General features: G+C 38.6%; 1 protein-coding gene across 11 annotated transcripts in view; it reads left to right on the forward strand.

Moving 5' to 3' along the window:
- Positions 1-12,913, forward strand: part of Dnajc6 (DnaJ heat shock protein family (Hsp40) member C6) — a 160,118-nt gene that overhangs the window by 105,225 nt on the left and 41,980 nt on the right. For 10 of the 11 annotated variants that reach the window (XM_078026419.1, XM_078026423.1, XM_078026427.1 and 7 more), the window contains 3 exons: positions 7,490-7,640; positions 8,667-8,716; positions 8,810-8,958. In XM_078026419.1, coding sequence (XP_077882545.1) covers positions 7,490-7,640; positions 8,667-8,716; positions 8,810-8,958 — 350 coding nt within the window. Of the gene's footprint in view, positions 1-7,489; positions 7,641-8,666; positions 8,717-8,809; positions 8,959-12,913 lie in introns of those variants that run through there. The other variant, XM_078026428.1, reaches the window with a different exon arrangement.

The raw sequence follows: 12,913 nt of genomic DNA on the forward strand, positions 1-12,913 counted from the left end.
CATCTAGGAAGTGAAAAAGTACCTGAAGCATGATTTAAAAACAACTGCCTGGCCAATAAGTAAAATAAAAGATATCCCTTCACTAATAATCAGGGAAATCATAAAATACAGCACTTCTCCCTTATCTGCTTATTGGGTACATTCCAAGACCCCGCTGTTGATGCCTGAAACCACAGATAGTACTGACCCCTATAGTGGCCAGGGATGCTGCTAAACACCCCATAGGCAGGAGCACCCCCCCTTTCCCTAAGATACAAAGAAGTATTTGGCCTCAAATATCAAGGGGGTGAGGTTGAGAAGTCTTGAACTAGAACTTACCATAAGGAGTCAGAAAGTACAATTTTATGAAGCTGCAATCAAACACAACCTGAAATATTTTGCAGATAACACCCATGACCACTGTATGTCCTTAGCCTAAAGCTCTTATCAAGACCTTTTGTAAGGAATTTTTCTTTTTTTGTGTGCTTTTTTTAATTGGTTTTCAAAACATTACAAAGCTCACGATATATCATCTTTCATACATTTGAATCAATTGGGTTATGAACTCCCATTTTTATCCCAAATACAAATTGCAGAATCACATCGGTTATACACTCTGATTTTTACATAATGGCATATTAGTGACTGTTGTATTCTGCTACCTTTCCTATCCCCTACTATCCCCCCTCCCCTCCCCTCCCATCTTCCCTCTCTACCACCTCTGCTGTTGTTCAATTCTCTCCCTTGTTTCCCTCCCCCTTTCCCCTTATATGTAATTTTGTGTAACATTGAGGGTCTCCTACCATTTCCATATGCTTTCCCTTCTCTCTCCCTTTCTCTCCCCCCACTCGTCTTTGTTTAATGTTAATCTTTTCCTCATGCTCTTCCTCCCTGTTCTGTTCTTAGTTGCCATCTTTATATCAAAGAAGACATTTGGCATTTGTTTTTTAAGGATTGGCTAGCTTCGCTTAGCATAATCTGCTCTAATGCCATCAATTTCCCTGCAAATTCTATGATTTTGTCATTTTTAGTGCTGCGTAATACTCCATTGTGTATAGATGCCACATTTTTTTTTTATCCATTCATCTATTGAAGGGCATCTGGGTTGGTTCCACAGTCTAGCTATTGTGAATTGTGCCGCTATGATCATTGATATGGCAGTATCCCTATAGTACGCTCTTTTAAGATCCTCAGGGAATAGTCCAAGAAGGGCGATAGCTGGGTCAAATGGTGGATCCATTCCCAGCTTTCCCAGGAATCTCCATACTGCTTTCCAAATTGGCCTCACCAATTTGCAGTCCCACCAGCAGTGTACAAGTGTACCCTTTTCCCCACATCCTCGCCAACACTTATTGTTGTTTGACTTCATAATGGCTGCCAATCTTACTGGAGTGAGATGGTATCTTAGGGTGGTTTTGATTTGCATTTCTCTGACTGTTAGAGATGGTGAGCATTTTTTCATGTACTTATTGATTGATTGTATGTCCTCCTTTGTGAAGTGTCTGTTCAGGTCCTTGGCCCATTTGTTGATTGGGTTATTTGTTATCTTATTGTTTAATTTTTTGAGTTCTTTGTATATTCTGGATATTAGGACTCTATCTGAAGTGTGAGGGGTAAAAATTTGTTCCCAGGATGTAGGCTCTCTATTTACCTCTCTTATTGTTTCTCTTGCTGAGAAAAAACTTTTTAGTTTAAGTAAGTCCCATTTGTTTATTCTTGTTGTTAACTCTTGGGCTATGGGCGTCCTATTAAGGAATTTGGAGCCTGACCCCACAGTATGTAGATCGTAGCCAACTTTTTCTTCTATCAGGCGCAGAGTCTCTGATTTGATATCTAGCTCCTTGATCCATTTTGAGTTAACTTTTGTGCATGGCGAGAGAAAGGGATTCAGTTTCATTTTGTTGCATATGGATTTCCAATTTTCCCAGCACCATTTGTTGAAGATGCTATCCTTCCTCCATTGCATGTTTTTAGCCCCTTTATCACATATAAGATAGTTTTAATTTTGTGGATTGGTTTCTGTGTCCTCTATTCTGTACCATTGGTCCACCTGCCTGTTTTGGTACCAGTACCACGCTGTTTTTGTTACTATTGCTTTGTAGTACAGTTTGAACTCTGGTATCGCTATACCTCCAGATTCACACTTCCTGCTTAGAATTGCTTTTGCTATTCTGGGTCTTTTGTTTTTCCATATGAATTTCATGATTGCTTTATCTATTTCTACAAGAAATGCCATTGGGATTTTGATTGGCATCACATTAAACCTGTAGAGAACTTTGGGTAATATCACCATTTTGATGATGTTAGTTCTGCCTATCCATGAACAGGGTACATTTTTCCATCTTCTGAGGTCTTCTTCTATCTCTCTCTTTAGGGTTCTGTAGTTTTCATTATATAAATCTTTCACCTCTTTTGTTAGGTTGATTCCCAAGTATCTTATTTTCTTTGAGGATATTGTGAATGGAGTGGTTTTCCTCATTTCCATTTCAGAAGTTTTGTTGCTGATATACAGGAATGCCTTTGATTTATGCGTGTTGATTTTATATCTTGCCACTTTGCTGAATTTATTTATTAACTCTAGCAGTTTCTTTGTAGACCCTTTTGGGTCTGTTAAATATATTATCATGTCATCTGCAAATAGTGAGAATTTAAGTTCTTCTTTTCCTATTTTTATGCCTTTAATTTCTTTTGTCTGTCTAATTGCTCTGGCTAGTATTTCAAGAACTAAATTGAATAGAAGTGGTGATAGAGGGCATCCCTGTCTTGTTCCAGATTTTAGAGGGAATGCCTTCAGTTTTTCTCCATTTAGGATGATGCTAGCCTGAGGTTTAGCATATATAGCTTTTACAATGTTGAGGTAAGTTCCTGTTTTTCTAGTGTTTTGAACATAAAGGGATGCTGTACTTTGTCAAATGCTTTTTCTGCATCTATCGAGATGATCATACGATTCTTGTCTTTAAGTCTATTGATGTGGTGAATAGCATTTATTGATTTCCGTATATTGAACCAGCCTTGCATCCCAGGGATGAATCCTACTTGATCATGGTGCACAATTTTTTTGATATGCTTTTGTATTCGATTCGCCATGATTTTATTGAGAATTTTTGCATCCAAGTTTATTAGAGATATTGGTCTGTAGTTTTCTTTTTTTGAAGTGTCTTTGTCTGGTTTCGGGATCAGGGTGATGTTGGACTCATAGAATGAATTTGGAAGAGCTCCTTCTTTTTCTATTTCTTGAAATAGCTTGAAAACTATTGGTATTAATTCTTCTTTGAAGGTTTTGTAGAACTCCGCTGTATACCCATCTGGTCCAGGGCTTTTTTTAGTTGGTAGTCTTTTGATGGCTTCTTCAATTTCTTCCTTGGTTATTGGTCTGTTTAAATTGTGTGTGTCTTCCTGACTCAATCTGGGTCAATCTAGATCGTATGACTTAAGAAATTTATCGATATCTTCACTATCTTCTATTTTATTGGAATATAGGGTTTCAAAATACTTTCTAATTATCTTCTGTATTTCTGTAGTGTCTGTTGTGATATTGCCTTTTTCATCCTGTGTGTTAGTCATTTGAGTTCTCTCTCTTCTTCTCTTCGTTAGCATGGCTAAGGGCCTGTCGATCTTATTTATTTTTTCAAAGAACCAACTTTTAGTTTTATCAATTTTTTCAATGGTTTTTTTGTTTCAATTTCATTGATTTCTGCTCTAATTTTAATTATTTCTTGTCTTCTACTACATTTGCTGTTGTTTTGCTCTTCATTTTCTAGGTTTTTGAGGTATAGTGTGAGTTCATTTATTTGTTGGTTTTCTCTTTTTTTGAGGAAAGAACTCCAAGAAATGAATTTCCCTCTTAAAACTGCTTTCATTGTGTCCCATAGATTCTGGTATGTTGTGTCTGTATTGTCATTTGTCTCTAAGAATTTTTTTTATCTCCTCCTTATGTCTTCTGTAACCCATTGATCATTCAGTAACATATTGTTCATTTTCCATGTGATATAGGATTTTTCCTTCCTTCTTTTATCATTGATTTCCAGTTTTATTCCATTATGATCAGATATGGTGCATGGTATTATCTCCATGCCTTTATATTTACTAAGAGTTTCCCTATGGCATAATATATGATCTATCTTTGAGTAGGATCCATGTGCTGCTGAGAAGAATGTGTATCCACTTGATGATGGTTAATATATTCTATATATGTCGGTTAAGTCTAGGTTATTGATTGTGCTGTTGAGTTCTATAGTTTCTTCATTCAGTTTTTGTCTAGAGGATCTGTCTAATGGCGAGAGCGGTGTGTTGAAGTCACCCATAATTATTGTATTGTAGTCTATTTGACTCTTGAACTTGAGGAGAGGTTGTTTTATGAATGTTGCAGCTCCATTTCTTGGTGCATACAAATTGATAATTGTTATGTCTTGTTGGTGGATGGTTCCTTTTAACAGTATATAGTGTCCTTCTTTATCCCTTTTGATTAACTTAGGTTTGAAGTTGATTTTATTCGATATGAGTATGGCCACTCCTGCTTGCTTCCAAGGGCCATGTGAGTGGTATGATTTTTCCCAACCTTTTACCTTCAGCCTGTATATGTCTTTTCCTATCATATGAGTCTCCTGAAGGCAGCATATTGTTGGATTTGTTTTTTTGATCCAGGTTACTAGCCTATGTCTCTTGATTGGTGAGTTTAGGCCATTAACATTTAATGTTACAATTGAAATATGATTTCTACTTCCAGTCATGTTTATTTATTTATTTATTTTAGTTTGGCTAGTTTTTACTTTTTGGTTATTTTCCTCCCCCTTTACTGAGATACCTCCCACTGTTAGGTTTGGGCACTATTTTTTAATTCCTCTTCTTGTAGTATTTTGCTCAAAATGCTTTGCAGTGCTGGTTTTCTGGCTGCAAATTCTTTTAGCTTTTGTTTATCATGAAAGATTTTAATTTCATTGTCAAATCTGAAGCTTAATTTTGCTGGATACTGTATGCTTGGTTGGAATCCATTATTTTTCAGCGTTTGAAATACATTATTCCAGGATCTTCTTGCTTTTAAAATCTATGTTGAAAAATCAGTCATTAACCTAATTGGTTTACCCCTGAATGTAATCTCTTTCTCTCGTAGCTTTTAATATCTCTCCTTGTTCTGTATGTTGGCTATCTTCATAATTATATGTCTTGGAGTTGGCCTATTATGGTTTTGAATGTTTGGGGTCCTGTAGGCTTCCAGGATTTGGCAATCCATTCCATCTTTCATCTTTGGGAAGTTTTCTAGAATTATTTCATTTAATATGTTGTCCATTCCTTTGGTTTGAATCTCTATGCCTTCTTATATCCCGATGACTCTCAAATTTGTTTTTTTATGACATCCCATATCTCTTGAATAGATTGCTCGTGGGATTTAAGCATCTTTTCTGTGTTGACTATATTCTTTTCAAGTTGATAAACTTTGTCTTCATTATCTGATGTTCTGACTTCTACTTGATCTATTCTATTTGTTATATTCTCGTTTGAGTTTTTAATTTGGTTTATAGTTTCCTGCATTTCTAGGATTACTGTTTGATTTTTTTAAAGATCTCTATCTCCTGGTAAAGCTCGTTCTTTGCCATTTGAATTTGTTTGTTTAATTCATTTTCAAAGTATACTTTTATTGCTTGGACTTGCTGTCTCATGTCTTCTCTAATATTCCTTTCCATCGGAGTTCTTTCCCTATCCCTGTTTCTGATGCTTCTAGGTCCTCCTGTAGATTTAAGTTGTCCTGCATTGTTTGTACTCCTTTTTTCCCTTGTTTTTTCATGATGTTCACATTACTTTCCAGCTCTATTTGTTTGCCTTGTTTCTGCTCTCTTCTATAGATTTGTTTTGGTTTTGTATATCTCTGTTGTCTCTCCTTTGTGTTGGTAGACTATGCCTGCTAAAGTGGATTCCGCTGGGAAGGAATTCTGACGGCCGAGCTCCAGTGACGTCACCTCTCTGCTATGGCAGGCTCCAGGCTCCTTACTGGGGTGTCCGAATGGGGGCGTGGGACTGGACTGTCTCTTGCTGGTTTCAGCTCCCGGTCGCCGGCAGGCGGCGGTCTACAGCTGCCCAGTCGCGCGGGTAGTGGGCTGGGTATCGCCGGCAGGCAGGCTATCTCTAGCTGCCCAGTCGCGCAGCCAGTCGCCGGCGGGTGGGCGGTCTCTAGCCGCCCAGTCACACGGGCAGTGGGTGGACTGTCGCTGGCGGGCGTGTGGTCTGCAGCCGCCCAATCGCGAGGGCCTGGCCTCTAGTCCCCTGGTTTCTCCTGCTAGTCCTGGTTTCTCCTGCTGGACCAGATTTCCCCTGGGTGATGGCTCTCAGCAGTTCAAACTGTACTCAGGGCCTGCTGTTTGTTGGGTGGGGAGGGTGGCTATTGGGAACCCCAGCACTCTATTTTTTTGATTTTTTCCACTTGCCCCTCCCCCCGCGCTGGCAATACAGGTTTTGTTTTCCCCGCTGATGGGAGATGAGCTGTTTTATTTAGAAAAAAAATTTAAAAATTACAAAAATTATATGAATTATGTTTTATTTTCAGGTTATTAGAAAATTATAGGTTTACTCCAAGTTACAGTATTCAGTTTTGAATCAGAAATTCAAATGCCAACAATAAAACACACCTGTTTTATTGTTGCATCTGTTGGAGAGTGGCGGTGGTTACTTCAGCTCTCCAAGATGGTGGCCGCTGGTTTCCTTGGTGGAGTTTCCGTTGTGGGGGATAGAACTGTACCTCTTCCTTTCCCGTCTGAAATCCCAAACTCAGCCCGGGGGTCAGTGAGGGCTCAGCCGGCAGGATTCCACAGAATCCACAGCCACATTTCTCCCTGCTTGCTGGTCGCTTCTCGGCGGAGCCCCGCTGTCTGTAGCCGCTGTAAGGTATTTTTCATGATGCACGTGGGAGGGACCACCTTGGGTCTTCTAAGAGTCGCTGTACTAAAGGGCAGTGGAGGCCCTTGGACTCTCTTAAGCTGTCTTTGCTGTTCCTCAGCAGCCTCTTTGAGCAGCACTGCCCAAAAGTCACATTACGTAGGCCACAGAGGTAATTAAAATATTTTAGTATCCATGTTAAAAGAGTAAAAAGAAATAGGTGGAATGAATTGAAGTAATATGATTTAATTCAATATGTCTAAAATACTATCATTTTACATGTAACAAATGTAAATATTTTATTTTTTTAACACCAAGTTTTTGAAATTTAATGTCTATTTTATACTTACAGGACTTCTCAGTTAGGTAGGGCCAGTTGTAGTTCAGGTGCTCAGTTGCCACATGTGACTAGTAGCTGCAGTATTAGGCAGTACATCTCCCAAGGTTTCTGTGCCTGGGATCCAGTGAGAGACATTCCTCTGAGACCATCAATATTACTGTAACTCAGCTGAGAGTGGATGTAACTTCTAGGCATCTCTAATCTAGACTCCCAAAGATGGTGTGTGAACATTTAGGAATGAAGAGGGACCGGTTTTCAGCATGGTCTGTGCCATCACCGCCTTCTTTTGTTTTTCCTCGGCAGGTGCCTCGTCTCCAGACATGGAGCCCAGCTATGGGGGAGGTCTTTTTGACATGGTGAAAGGAGGAGCAGGGAGGCTGTTCAGTAACCTCAAGGACAACTTGAAAGACACCCTCAAAGACACATCTTCTAGAGTTATACAATCGGTGGCCAGGTATGTGCATTCTTCCTGGTTAAGTTAGCAGAACCCATGCTCATCTGGTTGCCTGCCAACTGCTTATTTGGTTCAAAGATTGTCTATTTTGTCATATAATTGCAAGGGAACTGATAGCTGAGGAATGTCACTGAAGCCATGAAGTTACAAGCACAGGCTGGGAGGACTCAGCTCACTAGTGCATTAGGGTACAGTGCTTGTCCTTCCTGGCTTTAGAATCAGACATCCTGGATTCCAATGCACTATCTGTGCTTGTTAGCCATGTGACCTAAGGCAAGTTAATTAATTCTCTGAGCTTTACTTTTATACTCTGATAGGATTTGTGTTGTTGGGTGGATTGGGGATTAAATGAGAAAATAAAGCATATGCAGTCCAAATAAATAATACATGTGGATTGTAATCCAAACGGAACTTTTATATCCTACTAGTCCTTTAGGATAATGGCAGAAGTTTTCTACTCTTGCACTATATAAAAATTACAAAAATTATATGAATTATGTTTTATTTTCAGGTTATTAGAAAATTATAGGTTTACTCCAAGTTACAGTATTCAGTTTTGAATCAGAAATTCAAATGCCAAGTTCAATATATATTAATCAGCATTTTGATATTGGTTCAAAAGTAAAGTTTACCCTTCCAATTCCCAACCAGGACTTTGATAGGCAGAAAAAAAGCATCATTTGTGCTTTCTCAATCACTTCTTCCCTTACCCCTTCACTGCTCATATTTAGAGGAAAAATTTCAGCAGAGAGGCTGAAACAAGCAGTATAAATAAATAAGCAGAGATTGTTCAAGAAGCAGCATCCATGGGGCATTGGAATGTACTAGTTGGAGTGGTGTATTTGTACCCTGAGGGTGTGGACTGTTTTTTCTCAGCTCTGCTTTCTTGTTAGTGAAGGGCTCAAGGGGAGTCAAGATATGCCTGCTGGACAGAAGTGTCCCAGTTCATGGTGTCCAAGAGATAGAGAGAAATCTTGGCATATTTAGATCATTTTTAATTTGTACCCTTTCCTGTCTCACTTTTAGCTACACAAAGGGAGATTTAGACTTCACTTATGTTACCTCCAGAATTATTGGTAAGTTTTTCATGTTTTCAATTGCTCTTTGGTTCAGCCATCAAATGCTGCTCCAGGCCTGTGTAACCTGTTTTATTTCTGTGTGACTTCTAGTGATGTCCTTTCCCCTGGACAATGTTGACATAGGATTCAGGAATCAGGTTGATGACATTCGGAGCTTTTTGGATTCCAGACATCTTGATCACTACACAGTCTACAATCTGTCACCCAAGTCTTACCGAACTGCCAAGTTTCACAGCAGGGTAAGGAATTTTAGCCCTACGATTGCTTGCTGAGACTTCATAGGCTGTTTTTTCTCTTACGAGATATCCTCAAAGCCTTTACCTTTAACCGTATGAAAAAACTAAAAACTCTGGATACTTCTGTCCATGAAATATTTATTAGCTGTTATAAGATGTTCTGAAGATTTTCTTTGAGGAGATTTTTTTAGGAAAGTATCTCTATTAATGAAATTCTATCTAAATTGGGGTATCAATCATTTGGTGCTTGTTTGGTTCTTAGAACGTTGTTCAAAGGTTCAATTTAGAGATTGAACTGTTGCATTGGGAAGTTGGCTACCCTTACACACCAACACTAATTAGGTCTTTGACCTTCCTACTTGGGCATCAAGATGGAGCAGTGTCAGGGCTGGGGATGTAGCTCAGTGGTAGAATGCTTGCCTAGCACGCTCCAAGCCCTGGGCTGGATCCTAGCATACATGTACACACACACACACTAACAATGAGGCAGTGTGGCCAGATTAGTATAGACACACCAGTAATAATGAAAATATACATCTGACATTCAGTAAAGATGCCACTTTCATAAGAGAAGGATAGCATAAAAATAGTCCATACTATAGGTTTGATAATACTATTACTAATATTAATAAAAATGAGAGTGGTAGCCAATATTTATAGAGCAATTACACTGTATTGGGAGCTTCACATGCAATGTCACGTATAATTCATCAGTCTTTTGAGATAATGGAGAAACTCATGTACAGAGAGAAGATAACTTGCCCAGGATCACACGTCCAGTAGGTGACTTAAAACCTGAAATCTTAACCATTACCCCAGGCTGACAGGGAAAAGCTGATTTATTCTTTTAAAGTAGCTTTTCCAATGGGGTTAGAGAAATATTCCTTCTTTCAGGCTGTTTAAAGAACTCTGAGAGCTGGCTTAGGTTTGAATTTGATGTCAAGTCTGGTATTTCTGGCCAGTGAATTCCAGACTTACTCATAAAATAAGGCTTTTTCTCTTTCAAGAACTTCTTCAAATACTTTTAGTAAGCCTTTAGATATGATTACAACTTCATCTGGGCCTGTTTTTTCTGGGTACCGGGCATTGAACTCAGGGGCACTCGACCACTGAACCACATCTCTAGGCCTATTTTGTATTTTATTTAGAGACAGGGTCTCACTGAGTTGCTTAGCGCCTCACTTTTGCTGAGGCTGGCTTTGAACTCACAATCCTTCTGCCTCAGCCTCCTGAGCTGCTGGGATTATAGGCGTGTGCCACCATGCCCAGCTCACCTGGGTCTTTTAATGAATTATAAAGGGCTTTCTACAAGTGTAACTTGATTTCAAGTGTGCAAAATCATAGATGGCCATCAATGTTGTGTAGTAAGGATCTCAGTGTGGATGCTAGAGCTCACTTTACTCCAAATTCCAATTGCCATTAATAATCTCTGGACCTCAGTTTGCACATCTGTAGAGACAAGAAAGCTGTCCCATATGCTGAGACCTCTTCCTGTACTAATATTTAATAATATAGAAGAGAGTTTTGTTAAAATGTTTTTTTTTTTTTCAGTGTGTCCTTAGAATAGTCTTAACATTTAGTGTGCCTCGGAATATCTTGAAAGCCTTGTTAAGTACATATTTCTGATTCAGTAGGACAGGGGAGGGGTATGAATTCTCATTTCTGACAACTTCTGGGTGCTAATCTACCTATTGTGGTGGAGACTACTCTTTGACACACTCTGATAAAATCATTCTGCAGTGGTTAGATCTAAGTTGCCATTTTATAATGCAGTTTTTAAGTGCAGCTCTTATAAATTCACTGTAATAAACTATCATTCTGACTTTATTCCATCTTTTATGTAATTCATAGCAAATTCATTAACATCAAACCAAAATGCAGGTAAACATTGTTTTTCTAACTTGATGTAAATTAAGTCTTTTTAATTATGTGGTTTTTTTTTTGGAGTCATCATTTTCATAACTGAAGGACAGTGGAATATTCTGCACAATATTTCATGGAATTTTATTTGATTTTGAAAGATTTGTGATAGTTTGGAACATTTTCCCTCAAAAAGTAAATAAAGATATAATATCACTATAGAAGGAATTGTTCATTATGAAGATGTTGAATAGTATTTATAAAAAGCAGTCTTCATAAACAAATCTTTAAAGGAAAGCATTTTTTGGTATAGTTAAGATTTTGTGACTGCATTTAACAATTTAATAAAGGAATCAGGAATCATGCTTTAAGCATCTGCCCTAGGCTGCTCTCTCTTGCCCTAGGAGAGCAGAGAGAATGTTTATTTTGTTTGACATCTAGAACAATGCCTGGCATAGCTAATAAATGTTTCCTAAAAGAACAAATATGTCAATAAATATTAACTAGTATAGATATTAAAGAAATATTTGGCTCTTATCTTCAAGGCTCTTAAGCCTACTTGGAAAGAGAACCCAGGTCATATTCAAGACAGATGCAAATAATATTTGTAAAACCTGCTGAGGGAGTCCAGTTCAGGAAGACAGAAGTGACAGCTGGGCCTGAAAGCATGAGTAAGGTTGATAGAGGTAAAAGGAACAGGGTCAGTTCTTGTCTATGCAAATGGTAGAACATATCTTAGGAAGCTTTTCATGATCTGGCCTTTGCCTGTCTCTGTGGCTTCAGGTTTCACTGTTCTTCATTGCCCCCAAAGTCCATGCTCCAACCAGGGATGCTTAAATGTACACACACAGGTGCGCGCGCGCGCGCGCGCGCGCACACACACACACACACACACACACACACACACACACACACACACGGTTTCTGCATGTGCTATACCTTCTCCCTAAAATGCCATCCATGTCACACAACTCCACTCTCTTCTTTGTTAGCCTGACTTTGCTAAAGGGAGTATTTCTTCATGTCTCAGAGTTTTCCAGTTCTTTCTTGTAAAGCACATCATGGACTCTTCCCAAGTAGTCCCAGAACTTGGCAGATTGGAACTGGACCCTCTGACCTTTCTCTCTCAATACTCAATTGTGTCTCAGGAAGATAGTCCCGAAGCCTTAGTATTTTCATCTTAGCTATGTTTTTGATTTGATCCATCTCTTTCTAAATTCATAGTCCTTACTCTCCCCAGCATTAAGACTATGAATTGATTTACATCCCATTTTTGCTTTACATAGAAAAGTTTTCTTGGTTCTCCTCTTCCAGTCTGTGAGGATTAGAGCCATTTCTTCCTGCTTGTCGTTTAGTAGAGTGCTAGATCTGCAATTAAGCTTTATTTTAATAAACATAGATGGCAGAGGTTTCTATAAATAACCAGTGCTGGAAAAGATCTAATGTAGGGGTAGGGCTGGTTTTATTTGCAGACTCATGGAGTCTAACTCTGTCTGCATCATGTATTTCTACATCATTATATATCTCAGTCTATTTACACTTTGATTATGGGATTGTTTGCATATTTGGGGATATAGGTGGTGGTGGTGGCAAAGTAGGCTACTTCCAGGAAGATTTTACTTTCCTGAGTGCTGAGGGTTGTCATTCTATATTTTAACTAACAAGTATTCTTTGAAGTCACACGAATTGATGGGAATTTTATGAAATAATCACAAAGCAGTTTGTTTGCTTGTATTTATATTTGAAACAGCATACAGCCAAATTGCAATAGAACTGTCTGACTTTAGCAGAGGATTCAACTCAAAACAATAAAAAAGCAGATGATCCCACATTGAATGTGAAGTGCTAGAATACCTACTCAGGACCGAAGAGAAGGTATTGAAAGTCAGTTTTTTTTTACTCTTTATGGTCAGTATCCACCTTGAGGACTTAAAAATTCTGAGGCTGACAGTAAAGTCCTGGAGACCAATGAGATGCATCATCTAAATCAAACATTCTTAACCGGAGTTAAAAGGACCTACAGTTCCATTGTGTGTTTAGAACCCCTGGGCTGTAGAACTTAAACCTCTGCTTCCAACTTTTATAGACATCGTTGTTG

The sequence above is a fragment of the Ictidomys tridecemlineatus genome, chromosome 11 (genome assembly GCF_052094955.1).
Source record: "Ictidomys tridecemlineatus isolate mIctTri1 chromosome 11, mIctTri1.hap1, whole genome shotgun sequence".
In the NCBI taxonomy this organism is placed as follows: domain Eukaryota; kingdom Metazoa; phylum Chordata; class Mammalia; order Rodentia; family Sciuridae; genus Ictidomys; species Ictidomys tridecemlineatus.